General features: G+C 34.4%; 4 protein-coding genes across 7 annotated transcripts; 2 read left to right on the forward strand and 2 right to left on the reverse strand.

The window, feature by feature from the left end:
* The first annotated feature begins 840 nt into the window (after positions 1 to 840).
* Positions 841 to 3,730, forward strand: LOC111499356 (pentatricopeptide repeat-containing protein At3g23020). Its single transcript, XM_023150930.1, has one exon. The coding sequence runs from the start codon at positions 1,032 to 1,034 to the stop codon at positions 3,612 to 3,614; it is 2,583 nt and encodes an 860-aa protein (XP_023006698.1). The 5' UTR covers positions 841 to 1,031; the 3' UTR covers positions 3,615 to 3,730.
* On the reverse strand, positions 3,728 to 5,622 carry LOC111499374 (CBL-interacting serine/threonine-protein kinase 7-like). Its single transcript, XM_023150957.1, has one exon. The coding sequence runs from the start codon at positions 5,401 to 5,403 to the stop codon at positions 4,111 to 4,113; it is 1,293 nt and encodes a 430-aa protein (XP_023006725.1). The 5' UTR covers positions 5,404 to 5,622; the 3' UTR covers positions 3,728 to 4,110.
* Positions 5,623 to 8,135: 2,513 nt separating this feature from the next.
* LOC111499403 lies at positions 8,136 to 9,982 on the forward strand. Of its 4 annotated transcripts, none has more exons than XM_023151001.1 (3): positions 8,136 to 8,344; positions 9,210 to 9,317; positions 9,788 to 9,982. In XM_023151001.1, exons 1-2 carry the CDS (start codon positions 8,216 to 8,218, stop codon positions 9,306 to 9,308), a joined length of 228 nt encoding a protein of 75 aa, XP_023006769.1. In that variant the 5' UTR covers positions 8,136 to 8,215; the 3' UTR covers positions 9,309 to 9,317; positions 9,788 to 9,982. The 4 variants fall into 4 exon arrangements, with proteins under 4 accessions (XP_023006769.1, XP_023006767.1, XP_023006768.1 ...); XM_023150999.1 differs by lacking the exon at positions 9,788 to 9,982 and adding an exon at positions 9,400 to 9,670; XM_023151000.1 differs by lacking the exon at positions 9,788 to 9,982 and adding an exon at positions 9,424 to 9,670.
* A 3,959-nt stretch (positions 9,983 to 13,941) lies between these two features.
* LOC111499376 lies at positions 13,942 to 16,354 on the reverse strand. Its single transcript, XM_023150963.1, has 4 exons — positions 16,083 to 16,354; positions 15,175 to 15,606; positions 14,896 to 15,088; positions 13,942 to 14,783 (listed from the first exon to the last, which is right to left on the reverse strand). Exons 2-4 carry the CDS (start codon positions 15,604 to 15,606, stop codon positions 14,212 to 14,214), a joined length of 1,197 nt encoding a protein of 398 aa, XP_023006731.1. The 5' UTR covers positions 16,083 to 16,354; the 3' UTR covers positions 13,942 to 14,211.
* Between the last annotated feature and the right edge of the window lie 4,719 nt (positions 16,355 to 21,073).

Raw genomic sequence — 21,073 nt, forward strand, 5'->3', positions numbered from 1 at the left:
TTTTTTTTTTTTTTTTTTTTTTTTTTTTTTTTTTTTTTTTTTTTTTTTTTTTTTTTTTTTTTTTTTTGTTGTTAAAATAAGTTAAAAATTGATAAGACGAACTAAAGTGAATGTGTTTATAACTTGATAACTCGTGATATGTAAAATTGATTAGGTAAATAGTTTTAAAGTTTGAGATCAAATAAATGATAATATCTATCCTAATCTTTTATATAATTATAAATAATATATGGTATGTTTTTAATATTTTACGCACAAATTAGTAATATCAATTGCTACTTGATATTTTTATTTGGAAGAATTTCAAGGTAGACATTTTTTTAAACCAATTTTAAAGTTTATGAATATTTTTTGAAATAAAATTTAAAAGTTCAACGAAATTTAGTTAATTTTTTAGTCAATACGGTACGTTCTAACATATAATAGTTCCGAATCGAATCTTTTTAGAAAGAAGATCTTTTGTTTGTGTTATGGTAGTATGCTTCAGTTCTCTTACGAAACTTTCGTTAGAATCTCTTTAGAAAGAAGATCTTTTGTTTGTGTCATGGTAGCCTGCTCCCGTTCCCTTACGAAACTTTCGTTATTGGGTTAGCCATACAGTTCACATGTTTATAGCGATTCACATGGCATCATCAAATGATACAAGTCTTGGATAAGAATCTACAACGCACTAGAACGCCCTTATTAACGATCCTTTCCTCCGACAGCATCTAAAATCCTAGATACCACTCCAAGTATATCTTAAGTTGTTGAGCGTAAAAAAAAAAAATAATAATAATAATAAAAAGATATTTTTTTTTTGTCAAATTACTCATTCTGTAAAACCTTTGAAATAAAAAAATGACTCCTCAGTTCCCTCGCTATATCCTTTCTCTATGCATCTGATAATCACCACTGTTGCGCTTTGACCCGCATCATCCCGTCTCGATGAACCAATTCTTAAATCAACTCCACCAGCAATCCAAGAAGTTGAATTTCGCCGTTTCTGCTCTCTCCGAGTGACTTAATTTTCTTCTATTCATCTCGCAAAAATGTTCGTGAAGCTGCAGTATTTGGATACGCCCTGCTTCCCTGGCCTGAGTTCCACCCTCAGGTCATCCACCGTCGGAGTCTCAATTTCTCCCCCTGATAATCTCGTCCCCATTTCCAGGAAGCCCAAACACAGCTGGATTTCTGAATGTCCGAACAGAGACTCAAAGAACGTCGGTGGAGTTAAAAAATACACTAATGATAATGGTGGTCGCCGGCAGGAAACTCGCCTGAAAAAAGCGAGTAAAACGGAGGAACGAGAACCCCACATAAGAAATCGCCATTTGGGTAATAGGGTTGTGAAAAAGGATGAATGGGAAGATGGAAATGGGTCGGTGGAAAGAGTGCACCCCAAGTGTTCGACGAAATGCCTATCGTATGGTGGATGCATACCAGCGATTTTGCAAGCGTTGGATGAAGTCAGTGACTTGGATGAAGCACTGAAGCCTTGGAAAGATAAGCTCAATAGCAAGGAAAGGAGTATAATTCTGAAAGAGCAGACGAGTTGGGAGAGGGCTTTGGAGATTTTCGAGTGGTTTAAAATGACAGGTAGTTATGAAGTTAATGTGATTCACTATAATATTGTTCTTCGGATTCTTGGGAAGGCCCAGAAATGGAGACTAGTTGAGAGTTTGTGGGCAGAGATGAACAAAAGGGGTATTAATCCGATAAATTCGACTTATGGAACGTTGATCGATGTCTACGGGAAAGGAGGCTTTACAGAAGAGGCGTTGGCATGGCTTGAGAGGATGAACGAACAGAGAATGGAACCAGATGAGGTTACCATGGGAATCGTTGTTCAATTGTATAAGAAAGCCGGTGAGTTTCAGAAGGCTGAAAGTTTCTTCAAGAAGTGGTCATCAAGAAACTCAACAAAATGTGAGATTACCAACCAGAACAAGGTAGCTTCTGCTGAAGTTGAGAATTCTCTGCACCCTCATGTTAGTTTGAGTACCTATACATATAATACATTGATTGACACATATGGGAAGGCTGGACAGCTACAAGAAGCCTCAACGACTTTCGAAAACATGCTCAACGAAGGAGTTGCGCCGACGACTGTGACGTTCAATACTATGATTCACATTTGTGGCAACCATGGCAAGTTGAAAGAAGTGACATTGCTAATGCAGAAGATGGAGGAGCTTCAATGCCCACCAGATACAAGAACATACAATATCCTCATTTCTCTTCATGCTAAGCATGATAACATTGACTTGGCTTCAAATTATTTTGCAGAGATGAAGGAGGCTTGTCTTCAGCCGGATATAGTGAGCTACCGTACTCTTTTGTATGCTTATTCTATCAGGCAGATGGTTGTGGAGGCTGAACAACTCGTAGCCGAAATGGATGAAAGGGGACTTGAGATCGACGAATTCACCCAATCGGCACTGACCCGTATGTACATCGATGCAGGAATGCTCGAAAAGTCATGGTCGTGGTTCTGGAGATTTCATCTTACAGGGCGTATGAGCTCCGAGTGTTATTCGGCTAATATTGATGCATTTGGAGAGCGTGGATGCATTGTAGAAGCAGAGAGAGTTTTTATCAGCTGCCAAGAAGAGAAGAAGCTCACAGTCCTTGAGTATAATGTGATGATTAAAGCCTATGGTGTGGTAAAGGATTATGTCAAAGCACAAAAATCATTTGATAGTATGGAGAGTAATGGCGTCACTCCTGATAAATGTAGCTATAGTTCTCTGATACAGATATTGTGTGGTGCTGACATGCCGGCCATGGCACTCTCTTATCTGAGGAAGATGCAGTCAGCTGGATTGGTAAGTGATTGCATTCCATATTCGGTGGTTATATCGAGCTTTTCGAAACTCGGTTATTTGGAAAAGGCGGACGAACTTTATAGAGAGATGACCGAACATGGTATGCAGCCTGATATCGTTGTTTATGGTGTGCTGATAAATGCTTTTGCTGATGCTGGGAGTGTTAGAGAAGCTATTGGTTATGTCGACGCAATGAAACGGGCTGGTTTGCCTGGTAATACCGTTATATACAACTCGTTGCTAAAGCTCTACACCAAAGTTGACTACCTCAAAGAAGCACATGAAGCATACAAGATGCTTCAGCAAACGGATGATGGTCCAGCTATCTATTCTTCGAATTGTATGATCGATGTTTATAGCAAACGTTCGATGGATAAACAAGCGGAAGAGATATTCGAGAGGTTGAAGAGAAAAGGAGAAGCAAATGAGTTCACTTTTGCAATGATGTTGTGTATGTACAAGAAAAAAGGAAGATTACAGGAAGCCATTAGTATTGCAAGACAGATGAAGGAACAAGGACTTTTAACAGAATTGTTGAGCTTCAATAACATGATCAGTTTATACGCTATGGATGGTCGATTCAAGGAGGCGGTTAGTACATTCCAAGACATGATTAAAGCTTCCATTCAACCTGATGAATGTACGTATAAATCGCTCGGGGTCATTCTGTTAAAATGTGGCGTTTCGAAGCAGGCAATCAGAAAGCTAGAATTATCGGTAAAAAAGGACGCTCAGAGCGGAGTACAGGCGTGGGGTTCGGTTCTATCTTCTGTTATTGGAATGAGTATTAAGGATGACTATGTATAAGTCATTCAACTTAGATTCATGAGAGAGCTGCATTTGAGTGCCTTCTCATCTCGTGTGTAAAATAGTTGCTATAATCATCTAAGTAGTAAACAGTTTATCAGAGATTATGCAGGTAAGAGTAAATTAGGAAGTTATTTTATATAAATCAATAGAGAACCACCGCTCAGGGCAGTTAAAATTCTTACAGAGAACAGAATTACTTTTGAAGCTTCAAAAAGCAATTACAAACGAACCTGAAAGTGAAACATGAAGCTTTCGTTTGATCATGGAGGGAACTTACTTCATATCTCTGTTCATGTCATTTCTGAAATGAACTTTCCCAAATACAAGAGTGCAATCTCCGAATTGGATCATGTCTTCCCTCCCTCTCTCAGTAAGCTCGAAAATCCCTTTGCATATATGTCTATAAACATGTTTATAGACAACGAACCGTCCTCCGGCGGAGCCCCGCCGCGGTTTGGTCGGTGAAACAAGCCCAAGGAATCCTAATTCTCATTCACATTGCCTCATTTGAGTGCCAGGAACCAACAATGTCCTGCAACTTGGCTTTCAAATCCCCCCAATGCGTCCTCTCAAACTCCATCTTGGATTCAGCTGCCTTCACTTCCACCATTAACAGATTTGAGGTTATTTTCAAAGCCTCCACCACCAGAATCATCCTTCCTTTCCCCAACCCAATTGCCCCACTTTTCCCTTTCTCCACTCTGTAACCCAATTCTCCTCCAATCTCTGTTACCCTTTCTTCCACCTTCTCCATACTCACACCCGTCGTAAACCTCTTCTTCTTACAATCCGTTGTCTCGAACAATCCAGACAGATCCAACCCAGAAGACATCGATATTATATGAAACGCATTCAGTCCAGAAACCCCTAAATCAGATTTGTAATTACCCAATGATTCAAACAAGCTCTTGTTGTTAATTTGGGGCTTCGATCGCAGCGACTTCTTGAACCACGAATGTTGCATCAACGCCTCCATGCTCATCCTTGTATTCGGATCAGGATCGAGTAATTGGAAGATCAAATGTCTCGCTGGCTTCGAAATTGAATCGGGGAAGTGATATTCCCGTCGATAAACCTTCTTGTACATGGCGACCAGGTTGTTGTCGCTGAATGGAAGATGGCCGGAGAGTAAAACGAAGAGGATAACGCCGCAGGACCACGCGTCGGCTTTAGCGCCGTCGTAGCCTCGTCGGGAAACAACCTCCGGCGCGGTGTATGCTGGAGTTCCGCATGCGGTATGGAGCATTCCGTCTTTGATCTGCTCTGGTAAGGCCGAGAGACCGAAGTCGGAGACCTTAAGGTTACCGTTTTCATCGAGTAGAAGATTTTGGGGCTTGATGTCGCGATGAGCGACACCGTTTTGGTGACAGAAATGTAGAGCAGAGACCAGTTGTTGAAAGTACCGGCGGGCGGTTGATTCTGTCAGCCGTCCACGGCGTAGGAGTTTCGCGAATAGCTCACCGCCAGAGGCGTAATCGACAACGAGGTAGATCTTCGTCTTCGTCGCCATAACTTCATGGATTCTGAGGATGTTCGGATGGTGCTGAAGACGGCGCATGACGGCAATCTCACGGACAATGCACGGCTCCATAGCGGCATCGATGGTTTTGTTCTTGTCAATGATTTTAACGGCGACGATGGAGTTATCGGCAAGAGAACAGGCCTGGTACACCTTGGCAAAGCTTCCACGACCGAGGAAACGTCCCAATTGGTACTTGCCGAGGAGTATAGCGCCGGTAGGCAGAGGAGGGAGCGGCGGCGGCGTGGGCGGACCACCGGGCTCCATAAGATCGGAAATGGAAGCCGGAGATTACAGTGTACAGCTTTCAATTTAGGTAATACGGATTTTATATAGTCTCCATTCTCGAGATCATCGTGAGAGGTTCTTCTTCTCCGTAGATTCCAAGGGTTCAGGAGCTTTTTGTTATATTACCTAAACTGCCCTCCTCCTTATTACAATTATTGACCGTTTTGCAATATTTTTAGTCAGTACCGCAGGGTCAATTTGGAGAAAATGTGGGGACACGTTTTCTGTCTCTCTCTATATATATTTAAACCTATTTTCTATTTTTTCTTTTTATTATAGATTTTCTAAAATTTAAATTAATGATCAAATTTATTAAAATTTGAATTTAGTTAATGCGGCTAACCTAATTTTGAAAGGTTATTAGTTCTGAATTCTATTTTTTTTTCATATTTCCAATTTTGGAAAATTCAGTGTATTTTCTTTTTTAGAATTGGTATTTTAATTTATTTCGTATATCATCTCGTTTCATTTATATATCCTCAAATAGAACCTATATAATAAACAATATAATTTATAAATAATATATTTTAAAAAATCATTCAAAAAATAATAGGAGACATAGATGATGAGCGTGTATAATTAAATATAAAAAGTATAATTTGTTTTCATTAAAGTGGCCAAGTTTATTAAGCTTTTATATTAAATTATTCTCGTTACATCATTAAACTATAAGTGTCGATCTATTTGTTAAAAAAAAAAAAGAAAAAAAAAGTATTTAGCATATTAATTAATTGATAATCACCCACTAATTAATTGCTTTATTGTTGGTCTAAGATTCTAAATGAACCGTTGTGAAGCAACTTTGACCCACCACTCATATTTATAATATATATTTATCGTAATTATTTATGAATTAAAGGTGAGTTAGATTTTATAATTTTAATTAAATAAGAATTATATTTTTCTATACCTACCTTATTAAAAAATACGTTGATATATAATAATTTTTGTTGTCTGGCTAGTTAAGATAATCATAGTTCGTACTATGCTAATCTATTATGAATAAAAGACTTTATGGTATACATTCATTTCAAAATAATTTTGTTGTTTCATTAAATTTTTTACTTCCAACTGGTAGGTTACATATCTTTGTATTTTAATTATATTCATAAAGCAATATTGATGGATAGTGATATCCTCTCTGTCAACCGACTCAGACAAGCAAGACGGGGACATTTGTCATACGGCCATAGATAACATGCTTTGGACAAGCATGACCGTGACATCCTTATTTTAATTTCCAAGTGCGACGTTTTTTTTTTCATAAGAATTTAAAATATAATAGTAAATAGCACATTAATTAATATTATATATTTATATAACTTTTTTCACGTATAAAGAATTATATTTATATCGACCTTATTTTTTCACCTATAAAGAAGTATGAGACAAATAAGATGATTAGAATATCTATATACAAGCCTTAATTATTTTAAAAACAAAAAGTCAAAAGCCAACCGCACATTTCTAGATATTCCAACCTTCCTCCTAATTTCCGAGCTGTCACGGTTTTTTTTTTTTTAAAAGTATTTTTTTGACTATAATGTCCAAGTCAAAGCTCACGAGCACGGTGATTAGCAGTACTAAAAACTTTAACAAGGGCAAATTTGTAATTTTCTGGTGACAGGGCTTTTGTCGGCTGTCAGTTGAGTGATGATGTGGCGTAATCAATAGTATTATTTGAGCAATTTGGCGGTGGTGGAGATGACAGGTGGAGATACAGATCAACTATCTCGGAAATGTGGGGTCCAAACTACTAATTTATTATTTGTTGCCAATTTTGGTTGGTGTACTTTTTTTTTTTTTTAATTATTAAAATATGAATAAATATGCTCATCAAATATATTAGAATAAAACCACATGAATTATTTGGGTTCTTGGTGACCAATATTAATGTATACAATAAAACAATTATTTGAGTTAAAACCTATTTATAATATTAGTATATCCCAATTTTATAAGCTCATAAATAATCAACTAATAATCTCAAAATTTTCATTTTTTTAAAATACATAATCTGTATTTTATAATATAATTTTTTATTAAAAAATGAAAAAAAAAAAGTAATTTAATGTTTTACTAACCTAATATCTAAAAAAATAATTAAAATTTAATAGTTTTCAATATTGTAAAAAAAAATATAAAATAGTATTTAACTTAAATATTATAAAAATAATCTTAAAAATTTAAATATAGTAATATTTAAGTAAGGATATTTATACATGGCTCAAAATTAAAACTTAGTTCTTTTGACCCTAATTGCTCTCTTACTAATTGGGCTTCGATAAAGCAACACTGTAGGCCCATACATGCAGCAGCACTTCAGGCCCATAATTGCTCTCTTACTATTTGGGCTTCAATTTACCAGCACTGTAGGCCCATAAACGTAGCAGCACTTCAGGCCCATAATTTCTCTCTTACTAATTGGGCTTCGATTTAGTGACACTGTAGGCCCATAAATGTAGCAACACAGCAGGGCCATAATTGCTATCTTACTAATTGGGCATCGATTTAGCAAGACCGTAGGCCCATAATTGCTCTCTTACTAATTGGGCTTCGATAAAGCAATACTGTAGGCCCATAAATGTAGTAACACTTCAGGCCCATAATTGCTCTCTTACTAATTGGGCTTAGATTTAGCAACAATGCAGGCCCATAAATGTAGAAATTGGGCCTATTGGGCTTCCTTCTGGACGGATCATTAATACTCTCGGCTTCTTCTCCCCATTTACAAGGATACTCTAGGGTTCACGATTTCATCGGTGTTCTTCAACAATCTTTTTTCTGTAAAATGTCTTCAATTGGAACATCCAAGGGAATTCTGGAGATCGCCAAGTTCGGGATTTATGTTACTATACCGATCTTTTTAATGTACACCTTCGCTAACAATAGCAAAAATCTCCAGAAATTCATTGGCAAAGTAAGTGTCTTTCCCTTTCTTCCTTTCCTAAAATTACGTTTGTGGATCTGCACATAGTTATATATGGACTGGTTATTGACAAGTATTTTCCCTTGTCTCGAGGTGGAGGTATCCTGTAATTGGTGAGTGCTGTTAAGATTATCTGTGCGTCGTTTAATTTCATTTCTTTTAGAATTTATCGAGCTGTTAGGGATTTGCTATGGGAAATTCACTGGTTTTTCAAGGTATTGGAACTCGTTGATGGTTAATTCACCATCTTTTGTGAATGACAGAATAAAATATAACAGAGAGTAATTTATGGGAAAAAAAGTTTTCAATGATGCTCAAACTGAGAGTGGGGAGTTTGGATAAGTGAAGAACGTGTTTATATTTGGTTACAATTCATTAAACATAAAATTTAAATCCATTTCTGTAGATCAATTAATTTTTAGAGCCTCACACACTATTGAAAGTTAAGGCACTTCTAAAGATTGAAACTTTGGAGACCTATTAGACACTTTTTGAAGTTAGTAGACCAAATAAGCACAAATTTCAAAGTTTAGGAGCCTAACTCGTAATTGAACCTTTATATTTTCTTAATTGATTTAGCTCTAGCTTTGTTCATTTTATGCTTGTATCCTCCATGGGTTGATGAATCTATGAGCGTTCCAGGCAGTATTGAACCACAGAAGTTACTTAAAATACATTTTGTTAGCGAAGTCAAGCCTTTCATATGAATTGAGCAGTTCATTTGTCAGCATTTTCAGCTTCATTAGAAGTAAAAACTATCGATACAATATTATTGTTCTTATCTTCACAAGCATTAGTTCTTATGTTCTACTATATAATATCAAGGGTTTAATTGAATTACTTCCTCTTCTGATAGTCTTATATAGTGTATCCTCCTGAGGGACCGAGGCCTCCGTCTCCAGAAGAAGTAAGAGAGATGGCACGCGAATTGGCTCGAAAGAACAACATTCGCTGATGATATGTGGTCAGTGAGTAATGCAGAATTTAAGTCATATTTTCGGGGTTGTCATGTTGATTGTTTCACATGTATTTATCTGTTTATATAGTATTTGGTGACTATCAATATTTAGGAGCAACTATGAATCAGCCTTTGGTTAGTTCAGGTGGGATAAAGATGATAAGGGCCAAACTCAACTTGCTGAGATAAACAGCCCATCTGTACTATGGTCCTGCTACTGCTCTGACTGTGGTAATATGTCTGTGTAATAATGGGGGAAAAAGTCTTATTGAGATCAATGTGATGGGATTGATACACAGTGATGCTATTTTTCTTAATAAAGTAGAACTTTGGAGAATAATCTCTGAGAGATTGACATTCACCTAAGACCAATATGTTTCTATTTCCTTCTCTAAAACTCCCTCCAACTCTCTTCCCTGTATTTCACCTCTGACGACGACAATGCTCTCTTCCATGTCTTCTTCCTCTGGTGACAGCAATGGTGACAACGAGTAGAGTTGTTTCTTCTGTCTCTAGAGGTCGAACGAGCGAGAAAAGCAATAAATAATCCTGAGAAAGGGTTGGCGACACAGGTTAGAAAGCTTTGTTTTGAAAAACTCTGTCAAATTTCATTTTTAAGTCTGGAATGTGAATGGAGACATGTTTATGTGGAGATCAATGATTTTGAAGCATATTAGTTTGTTCTACGTGAGATCATACATCGGTTAGAAAGGGAAACAAAACATTCCTTATAAAGGTATGAAAACTTCTCTTTGGTAGGCGCGTTTTAAAACCATGAGGTTGAGACGATAGACTTGGGTTGGTACATTATAACCTTTGTTTCAGGTTGTAATTGGACTTGTAAGTTGTTTATAGGTCGAGTTGGCTGAAGCTTGTACATTGATCATCTTCAAGTCGTGATATTGCTTGTTATCAGCTGCCGAACCTTCGGCCTTCCATTGTATAGTAATGGGTCTTATGATTTGAAAAAAATGAAGCGTGTAGAAAACTTAAATATTGTCGGACGTGGAATCTAATAGGAAAGCTCCCCACTCGAAAAGTGGAGGAATAACTACGAACAATGGAGTGGATGACATTAATTTAATTTGGTTACTATGTCATTTATGTGGCTGTGGGTCCAAAATAATAGAAATAGTAAGTTGATCAATGATTCTCGAAGATTATAACATATTTAAAGAAATAAGAATTTGATATCTACAAGAAATAGACAACCTTGATTCACTTTTATTAAATTCAAAGAACGAAAGAATACAAAACTTTACCTAAAGGGCTTGTTTTTCAAACCCAACAAGAAATGCAAGAAATAGAAAAAAGTAATGATGGTTCACAAATAATTCAAAGAGAGTTTTGTTTGGATGTGGTTCATGTTTTGTTTGCTCTCAAAAACTTTATTTTAAATCAACCAACAAATTTACAACCTACCAAATAAATATTAATTAGACTTAATTATGAGACTTATTAGCTTTGACTTTTTAGTCGCTCTCTATTTGATTTCTTCGTTTTACAAATTTATATTTTTGTACTTAAATTTTGAGTTAGTACCCGATCTTAAGTTTGTTGGAGAGGGGACGAAATATTCTTTAAGGATGTGGAAACCTCTTTCTAATAAACGCGTTTTAAAATCGTGAGGCTGAGACATTACATAATAAGCCAAAATAGACAATATCTACTAGCGGTGTGTTTGAAGTGTTACACATGGTATTAGAGTTAAAACACTAGATAGTGTGCCAAGCGAGGACGCAAGACTCCCAAGAAGAGTGGATTGTCAGATCTCACATTGGTTGGAGAAGGGGATGAACGTCTAAGGGAAGAGAATTGTGAGATCCTACTTTAGTTGAAGAGAAGAATGAAACATTTATCACAAGGGTGGAGATTCATATAACCGGTATTCATTTATTTTTTTCGTTTAATATTAATATATTCAAATTTATAATAATTATTAATATATATATGGATTTACTTTTTTTTTTTAATTAATTTTATTTGGGTGCAATTTGTTGTTTTTTAGCTAATAATTTTGTTACGTAGTTAAAAACTAAAGGCAAAAAAAAGTTACATCTTTTAGTGAGTGGAAAAAAAAGATAAATATATCTTTATATGAGCACAAAATCTCTCTTTTTTATCCACATCTAATTCTATACGATTTTGCTTCTTATATATATATATATATATGTTTTTATTTATTGAAAATTGTATAACTAATATAATATTTTTAATTATTAACAAAAATTAATTACACTGACTAGTAAAGAAATGATAGAGCGAGGCAGATTATGGGTTTATAAGAAAGAAATACATCTCCACTCGCACGAGAGACCTTTTGAAAAAACCAAAACCAAATCCATGAGAGGTCATGCTCAAAGTTGACAGTATCGTAACATTGTGGAGATTGTAGCTCATTTCAAATCCGACATATTTGAGAACATTACCACGAACTTCAAGTGTAATCCAAACATACCTCCTACAAATGGTTGAGTTTGGAAATTTTTTTATACCAAAACGAAATTTTGAGTTAGTAAGGTTGGTACTCAAATTAACTGAATAGAGTTCACAACCCGATCTTCTTTTTTTAGTTGGGGTGCAAGAGTTGTTCATTTTTAAATTATTTTAAAAAGTTTTAATTAGCCATGATAGATGTGACATTAATAATTAAAATTCCACTCAAATATCAATCATTTACGAGTCATAAAGCGAACACTAATATATATTACGAATATCAAATGGTCATATTCTCCGTAATAATTTAAGAGTAAGGTCAGGTTGGATTGTGAACCGTATTTTCTGATTGGTTGAATTAACCCAACCATAAAAGTTATAACTCGTAAATCGAATTAAATATTTAATTATTTTAAAAAAAAATCTAACCACGATTGGATCATATGATTGAAGTTATTAAATAATACGAACACTCGATTTAAAAGAAATTAAATAAAGAGTAAGGGGATAATTTTGTCCATGAATCAAACAAAAACAACATTTAAAATAAAATAAAATAAATAAATAAACATTAAAAAAAAAACAAAATAAATAAATAAATAAATAAATAAAATAAAATAGAAGGGAAAACCCCCTTAAAACAATGGGTGGGGGAAATAGACAACTTTCTAGAAGCTGCATTTGAAATGGAACAATTTTCCTTTTCCTTTCTTTTTCTAACTTTGAAATCGTATCTATTTTTGTTTAGTAGAAAGAATCGACGCATTTTAAAATCGATAATACGTAGCGAATCAAAACGAACAATATCTGCTAGCGACGGACTGTTACAATATAGTATCAGAACCAAACATCAAGCAGTGTGTAAGTTTCATGAACAAAACATCTCTTATAAAAGTGTGAAAACTCTCCCTAACATGAAACGGGCTGAAGCAAACAATATCTGTCAACAGTGAACTGACGAAGATACGTAACGTGTTAAAACGAACAATATTTGCCAGAGGTGGCTGTTACATGAGAGGCAGACCCTTGACGATGTGCCAACGTCATGAACAATACGTCCACATTTCTTATAAAAGGGAGGAAACCTCTCCTTAACAAACGCATTTTAAAATTTTGAAGCTGACAACGATACATAACTAACTAAATTTATTGGCTGGGCTTGTGCTATTCCAAAATAATTTATACAATTGTAGACGAAAAATAAGCTCAAAATACCCAATTATTATATATATATATATATATATAGTTTTTTTTAAAATCAAAATTTGTAATTAAACAAAAAAAAAAACAAAAAAAAAAGTCACGCAATTCAACAAATTGATTTTTAATTGACTTGACTAAACTCTATCATCAAGCTTAATCCTAAAGTCAAGGAGAAGAAATATTCAACTCTATCATTTATTTGACCTTAATAAAAAAAAAAAAAAAATCAGAAAATGATATTTATTGATATTCTGATAAACCAAGGATTTAAATAATTAATGGGCATTTTGATGACCTAAGTTATAAATAATTAATTTGTAATTTATTATATTTTCTAAGGCTAACAACCTAAAATATATAATAATAAGAAAATAAATAGGGAATCATGAGAATATTAAATGGACCCATTCATATTAATTTTTAAATAGCGAAAATAATATATTCTCTATGAAAAAATTACTTTTTTTAATTAAACTGTTATATATAATTAAAACAACTTGGGTGTCACATACAATAATAACCAAAATTATATAATAATTCTAAATATTTATATATATTTGGGTGAGAAGTAATTTTTTTTTTCTATAAATAAATCAGATTTTGTCTTCTTCTGCTTCCGTCCTTCGAGATCCCACGAGTTCCACACTCCAAAACATAATTAATGAAATAAAATAAAATATAGAAAATAAGTAAATAAATAAAAGAAAAGGGAAAGGAAAGCTCTCAAAAGACGAGAAATGATTAATTTTTATGTATTTAAATTTTGCGAAAATAAGCTTTAAAGTCGTCCAGCTGCTCCCTTACAGGGAGCACCCACTCTTCAATTCAATTATATCCGTACAATTTTATAAATTATAAATTATAAATAAATAAAAAGAGTCTAATTATTATACGAATTAATTCAAAAGTTTAAAAAGTAATTTTCTTTTTTAAAAGTATATAATATATAACATTTTCTCTTAAAATAAAATTTAAAAATTATAAATTGCTGGGGTTAAATTCGGTAATATTTGATTTTTTTCTAATTTAATTTTACAAAAAGATTGGGTAAGCCAAATTTGCTGCCCATTACAGACTAGAATATCCCTACAACCAAAAAACCGGAAGGATTTTCCTTTCATTTTCTTTTTTTTTTCTTTTTTTTTCTCTCAATTAAACAAAAGCCCATACATTTCCGGATATTTACTATTTACCCCCACATAATTATTTTTTTTTTTATGATATTTCAAAAAAGAAAAAAAAAAAAAAAAACCCAAAATTTTTACGGATTCTCTTTCAGGATTGATGCCAATCCCGTAACGATCTTAGCTCCTCTATCGAGACTCTTCGGTTTGATCGCCGGAGGTTGCCAGGCCGTCCCTGCCACCGCAGCCTTCTCGCCGTCATTGAAACCTTTCTGCGGAGGAGACGATGAAGCGATCGATTCACTCTCAGGAGGTGATGTTGTCGTTTCGTCGCCGAATATCATTTCTAAGTCTCCGCAATCCGTTTCTGTCGGCGATTGCTCGTTGTTAGAGTTTTCGATTTCTTTTTGCGATGGAATCGGAGGTTTTGATCTGATGTGAGGGGAAAGCCATTTGGCTCTCATGTATTCGGCTTTCCTCCATGGCGGAAAGTGCATCCCCTTCTTTTTCAAGCTTTGTCTCGCAGCCTCCGATACGATCGAGACGATTTGACCTAGACGATCCGGTTTGCCGACGAAGATATTTGGAAGTAATTGGAGGATCGCCTTGTACATTCCGGTTGAACGAGCGATTTCAAACTCCGATCTGAAATCTATGTCGATCAGAAATCTCTCCCCCTCCACTATCACATCGATGTAATCATATTCCCCTACAGGCAGAATTTTCAGATTAATTAGAATCTAATGCAGATGTTTCTATGTTTTTTGTTTTGATTTTGTTTTTGTTTTTGTTTTTGTTCTTAGAGAAGCGCAATGGAGTACCTGCAGGATGTGAAGGGAATTTGTCCCATTTTGATTTACAGATTGAAGAATCGTAACCTAGAGATGAAAGGCCATCTGTGACAACTTTTCTCAAATCGTCTTTCTTCTTGTGAATCTTGTTGTTCTTCTCAACGATCTTCGCGGTGTCGGCTAAGAGGTTTCTCTCGGCTACGCTAGCAGAAAGAATCAGACTCTGATTCCAAAAAAATGGAGTACGATCAATTTCAGTTTCAGAAGCGGAGAACTAAATTTCCGGAGAAGAATGGAAGCGGCATTTACCTTGAGCAAGTCGGAAACATCGGCACCAGATGATCCGATTGGTACAGATTCACCAAGACCACCGCCGAAGTCATCGGACTCATCGTCGGAGCTGTCATTATTGTTCCCGTTGAAGCAATTGCAGCGGTTGCGACCATTTTTCACAGCAGTAGCCACCGATAACTGCTTTTCGTTACTCTCCTCTATAAAACTCTGCACCATTTTAGCCAAACAAATGGAACTTGGCTCGAACTCAGAGCCTCCATCTTTGTTGATGATGAACTGAGCAGCTTCCCCAGCGGCAATCGGCTTCTCCGCAGAAGAATTCTTCAGAACATTTGGGGGACGGTCAAATAGCTTTCTGAGACGCGATTTCAGCACCGGTTTGCCCGGATCAGCACGAATGGCAACTCTTCCAGTAGGAGGATCGATATCAATGGGTTGAATCTTCATCTGAAGACAACAAGAACAGATTCAAACAGGTATTTAGAACACGAATAGTCTAAATGAGGGGGGTTTTAAGCTTAATCTGAACTCTAAAACCCTCAAGCTCTCTGTTTGATGCAGTAATCAGTAATTAATTACGCACCCTCGTCATCTCTGCTCCATTCTCAGAACCAATTAATAAACATCGATTCATAATTAACTCACAGGCTCTGAGTGAACAAAATCGAAGTAGATGCGTCTAGTTTTCCTCTTAATACATTCATCCTCCATTCAGAAATGAAGATAGGAAAGGGAAAACGAAAGATTACACAAAATTAATGAACAATCAGAGAAATTAAAATCCAGAAATCAATGCCTGCAGTTCTTCAAAATTCATTCCTCTCCACCAACCACTCTCCTCATATTGAAAATTACAGACAAAAAACCTCCCGAAAAGTCAGAATATACCAAAAATTTCACCTAAGGAGGCTAGAAATGGATACCTTTCCCCGAATTTCCGTGGAGCTGGAGCGGATAACTTCGTGACTAAGCGAGCGAGAAATTTGGATTTCGGATCAGAGCTTTTCGTGAAACACATGACGGCGATGATCGGAGATTCGAAGAGTGTGTGCAGATTCGGAAGAGTCGGTTACCGGAATATTCATTTCACCGGCCTGATGGTCGTCGCCGGTGAAGATGAAGAAGATGATGATGAAGATAGAGAAATTAGCAGGGATTTTTGTGGCTCTCAAGTGTGGAGTGGGCAAAATTGGGGCTGGACTTCTTTATAGCAATTGCAGATTGCTGACTTGGACCGTTTAGACACGTCATTAACTACATGGCATGGGTTATATTCATATTTGATAATTGAGTTAATGACGTGGTGGATGAAGATATTATCCCGAGGGAGGCAACGTGGCGGGTTCTGATTCATGGTGAGTCAATTATACTGAATTTACGTTAATACCCCCCCTTAAGTTGTGTGGGACTGTTAGATGACCTTTATATCCCGGGAATCTGGAAAAGTCATCATAATCACTCGTGGCAAAATAGTAAATCTCTTGAAAGTCCAAACAAAGTAATGGGGATGCGTATTATTAATGTGCAGTCACTCAGTACGATTGGTCAGTACGTTACTGTAAATATGGGATAAAATACACGAATTCCACAAGATTATTTCCTTATCAACTTTTTAATAATTCTAAAATTTTCCATTTCAAATTTCTCAAAAACTTATTAAATAGTTTTGCAATTTGAAATGAATATGGATTCCACGCTTGATGACCTCGACATTCTTCAGTATCCCTTACGTTCCTTATTTCTTAAGAGTAAAACTATCTTCACAAGCCTCCTACATCCCTTACGACATAGTCCCGTCACCTAAGTTCTTCATTTTTTAAAAGTGAAGACTACCCTTCAAACCAACCCGACTCTTTCCAGTATGCTCTCAAGAGGTCACCCAACAAAAAATTACTTCAACCAAAGTACACTTAATCATGAAGTTCTTATCATTGACCTGTGTGTTTTATTAGTATTGGTAACAATTTTTATTTCGTAAATTTTTCTTAATCATTCTATTCTCGAAATGACTCTCATTCAGATATGATATTGATTCATTCTTGTACCTGTCCTTTACACCCAGTTATCACATATTTTTATTTAGCTTAAAAAAAAATTCAAAATTCAAAAGTTAAAAAATAAAATATGAAGTGTGATGGGTGCAAATTTGTACTAAGCTCAAATTTATACGAGTGGATCAACAAGTCAAGCAAAAAAAACTCACTCAATTTAAAGAATTTTACCCCAAAAACTAACCCACTTGATTGGCCTCGGAGGTTGACCCATAGGGTTGGCCTTAAGACCCACGACGGGATCAACTCAACCCACGAGACCAACCTTACGAGTTTAGTTATACCTATAAACTTTATTCGAATGAAAACTAATTCCTTTGAAGTTGGGATCGAGGCCTACTCGATTGATACAAACCATTCAAACAACTCATTACATAATGGTTCAATTCAGTGAATAACAACTCAATTAATGATCCAATAGTTTCTCGAGGTATTTAGTTACTAAATACCCGAGATTTCTAAAAAAAAATACAATACACTCAATGTATATAATAGAGAACAAAAATAATTATGATTAAAAATGGTACTAAAATGCTATAAAATGGAGACATAATCAAGGAGGTTCCATTAAAGGGGACACAATTCTGCTTTTTTATTATTTTTTCAAATGTAATTATTCTTTTTGTTTAGATAAAGATTATCTGTCAATTAGTCGTTGATTTTAATGAAGAAAATAACAAATGTGTTTTGTTGGATAATCATTATGATTCTTAGTTTTTCTTAAAAATGGTATATAATTAAACAAAAATACTTTTATATATATATATATATATATATATATATATATATATATATAGGTTCTTGAGGGGTATAATTGGGAGACAATTAGGTGTAATTATAAGACATAATGTTTAAGAAAAAGAGAGTACAATTAAAGAAAGTTTGGTTGGGACAACATAATTGATTCATAGTTTGCTTTTCTTTATGGGTTTTCCCTTACGATTTTTAAAACGCATCTGCTAAAGAGAAGTTTACATGTCATTATAAATAATGTTTCGTTCTCCTCTTCAATCGATGTGAGATATCATTGATACAAATTATATTCAGGCGGACCAAACCCTGATCTTATATTCTCTCTCGATCGAGTCAAGGTGAAGACTGATAAATTTGGATAGAGCCTTGCTTTGATGCTATCAAGATCTATAGATCTGTATGATAGAATTGAATGTTTATGATCCAAACTATGCAACTTAAAGTTCAGGGTCATTTTATTTTTCTTGTTACATTTTGTGACGCTCGGGCAAAAAAGAGAAATACAAATAAACAGAGACTACATTTAAATAACAATGGGGCTGAATTGAACCCGAAATTAATTAATACTAAAGGGATTTAACATCATTGAATGGTTTGAAATAATTGAACATTGTTTTGATGATTAAAAGTGAAAGAGGGATTAAGCTAATGATTATGGATGATAAAATAAGAAAGGCTTCACTAATACGTTTGTTTCATCTTTTTTAATGATACTTAGTTGAATTTATTGATTAAATTTTCTATCTTAATTAACCTCATCATTCCCAAACTTTTAAAACCTAATTTATATCAACTTTAAAATGTTTTATTAATATCTTTCAACTTTTTTAAAAATTTAAAAAATACTCATACACTTAGTACCGCGTTTAAAAAGTCCTTAACTTTTATAAATAAAAAATTCTTACCGTTAATACATGGACGGAAACCATGTACTGGAACTTCATAGATTATCTATTTTCTAATGACTTTTGAAAGTTCAGGAGTATTTTTGAAACGTGGTACTAGTTTTATTAATTTATTTTAATATAGATTCATTTCTTATGTTGACGTTCGACGCACGAATATATAAAATTTTCGATGGACTTTGGCCAATAAAAAAAATAAAAAAAAGAGAGGCCAAAAATGTCATTTTCCATCCCAATTGAAGTTGGTTTGAGGGAGTGAATGTTTGATAAAATGTATGTTCATCCACAATTTTTCTAAAGGGGTAGATGAGGGGTCAAATCTTATCTTTTGTCGCATTAAAAAAAATCTTCACATTCGTCTAATACATTAATAAATGTGGTTTCTTTTTATGATTATGATATTCTCGTACATGGCGCGTTATAGATGATATTAGAATGGAACCTCTTCCCGTAGGATATGGTTCAAGTACAAACCAAAATGGATGTTACTAGGCAAGTGATACCCGAGTAAATGAATGATATATGAATGAAACGATACTATATCCAAACGAGAGTGATATTGAGGATATAATTATTAAAAAAAATTAAAAGAATTGATAGTTACGATTTATAACCAAGTGAACTTTCTATTTCGATAGCTCAATCATAAAACCCCAAAGTTAAGTGTGTTTTATCTGAAACAATTTTACGTTAGGTGATTTCCGAGCAATTTTCTTAGGAAGCAAGGAATCACTTTAGTAAGGACAAAACTGTTAGGCTTGAAACAATTTTAAATTAGGTGGCCTCCTAGTAATTTTCCTAGGAGACAGGACAAAACATGTTTTGTTTGGAACAATCTTAGGTTACGTGACTTCCTAGTAATTTTTCTAGAAAGCATGTTAGGTAAGGATAAAACATGTTTCTTTTAGTTTGAGAACACTTTTACATTAGGTGACTTCAGTGTTATGTTCTTCAAGATCATGTTAGTGTATGGGGATTGTTGTCATATACTTCTCCTTTACTCGGACACCACATGCCCACCAGCTTTCATATGGGTTCCGCTCTAAAACTGGTATCGCTAATTTTATTACTAAAATGTTTGTGGGTTTTATGTAAATCAACCCAAAAATTATTATAGTACTATTTTGGGTTTTGTCATTTTGTTTTTGGAATTCTTTTGTCGTTTCAAAATTGTCCAAATAAAGACAAGAACAAGAAAAGGATTGAAAACTTACCCTAATATCCAACCAAACTCATGGGGATTCCAAACTAATCCACCAATCATAGTAATGAAGTTGATGAACATAACACTATTATTATTATTTTTTTTAAATTAGGGAAAAAAAATTAGGGTTTTGAAGATGTCATCCCTATGAAATGACCTATTTTGATGACCTACCTAGGGAAACCTAATTAATTAACCTTAATCAAATATTATTATATTCTAAATTATTTTCCCCTAAGTTATTAAAATTTAGTCAATACCTATATAATATGGGTAGCCGTAGCATAACGAATACCTATCAATTATATTATCGAACATCATAATTTTAAACTCTTATGTATTAAAATGTAAATTGTTTCCACTCTTTTAAGAAAATTTTCGTTCTCCTCTCTAATCGATATGGGATCTCACAATTCACGCACCCTCACTGACATTCTGCCCGATGTCTAGCTTTAATTTCATTTGTAACAATATAAGCCCACCACTAGTTCGCTTTGACCCGTTACGTATTGCCGTTAGCCTCATAGTTTTAAAACGTGTCTACTAAAGAAAGATAATCAATGTGAGTTCTCACACCTTAAAACTTAAATTAATAAAATTAAGAAAATAAGTTTTGAACACGACAATAATTTAAGTGCTTCTATATCTAAATATTAATAACATATATTATATCAGTGTGACGCTAAATAAATACAAATGTACTCAATACTCTTATATTATAAATATGTAAAAAGATAAGATAATGTTTCTTAGGTAGAAGAAAAGATTAGGGTGGGACACAATTTAACATTTTCTATGAATTATTTAGAAATAAAAATAAGGGATTGTGATTGATGACGACATAAAGGTTTAGAATTGGAGAGAAAATAATAACGTTGAATTATTGTTTTAAATTTAAATTGAGAAAATTAATTATAAATTAGTTTGAAGAGGTCATTTAGAATGTTAATAAATTAATTTCAATTTCCTCAAATAATTAAAAAAAATATACAATTTTAATT

This window comes from Cucurbita maxima, unplaced genomic scaffold, assembly GCF_002738345.1.
Source record: "Cucurbita maxima cultivar Rimu unplaced genomic scaffold, Cmax_1.0 Cma_Scf00026, whole genome shotgun sequence".
Taxonomy (NCBI): domain Eukaryota; kingdom Viridiplantae; phylum Streptophyta; class Magnoliopsida; order Cucurbitales; family Cucurbitaceae; genus Cucurbita; species Cucurbita maxima.

Excerpts from the sequence above, each read along its gene's own strand:
- LOC111499356 (XM_023150930.1), top strand. The coding sequence starts at position 1,032 with ATGTTCGTGAAGCTGCAGTATTTGGATACGCCCTGCTTCCCTGGCCTG.
- LOC111499374 (XM_023150957.1), bottom strand. The coding sequence starts at position 5,403 with ATGGAGCCCGGTGGTCCGCCCACGCCGCCGCCGCTCCCTCCTCTGCCT.
- LOC111499403 (XM_023151001.1), top strand. The coding sequence starts at position 8,216 with ATGTCTTCAATTGGAACATCCAAGGGAATTCTGGAGATCGCCAAGTTC. Across the intron at positions 8,345-9,209 it reads TCCAGAAATTCATTGGCAAA|TCTTATATAGTGTATCCTCC; the intron begins GTAAGTGTCTTT and ends CTCTTCTGATAG.
- LOC111499376 (XM_023150963.1), bottom strand. The coding sequence starts at position 15,606 with ATGAAGATTCAACCCATTGATATCGATCCTCCTACTGGAAGAGTTGCC. Across the intron at positions 15,089-15,174 it reads ATGTTTCCGACTTGCTCAAG|AGTCTGATTCTTTCTGCTAG; the intron begins GTAAATGCCGCT and ends TTTTGGAATCAG. Across the intron at positions 14,784-14,895 it reads ATTCCCTTCACATCCTGCAG|GGGAATATGATTACATCGAT; the intron begins GTACTCCATTGC and ends TTCTGCCTGTAG.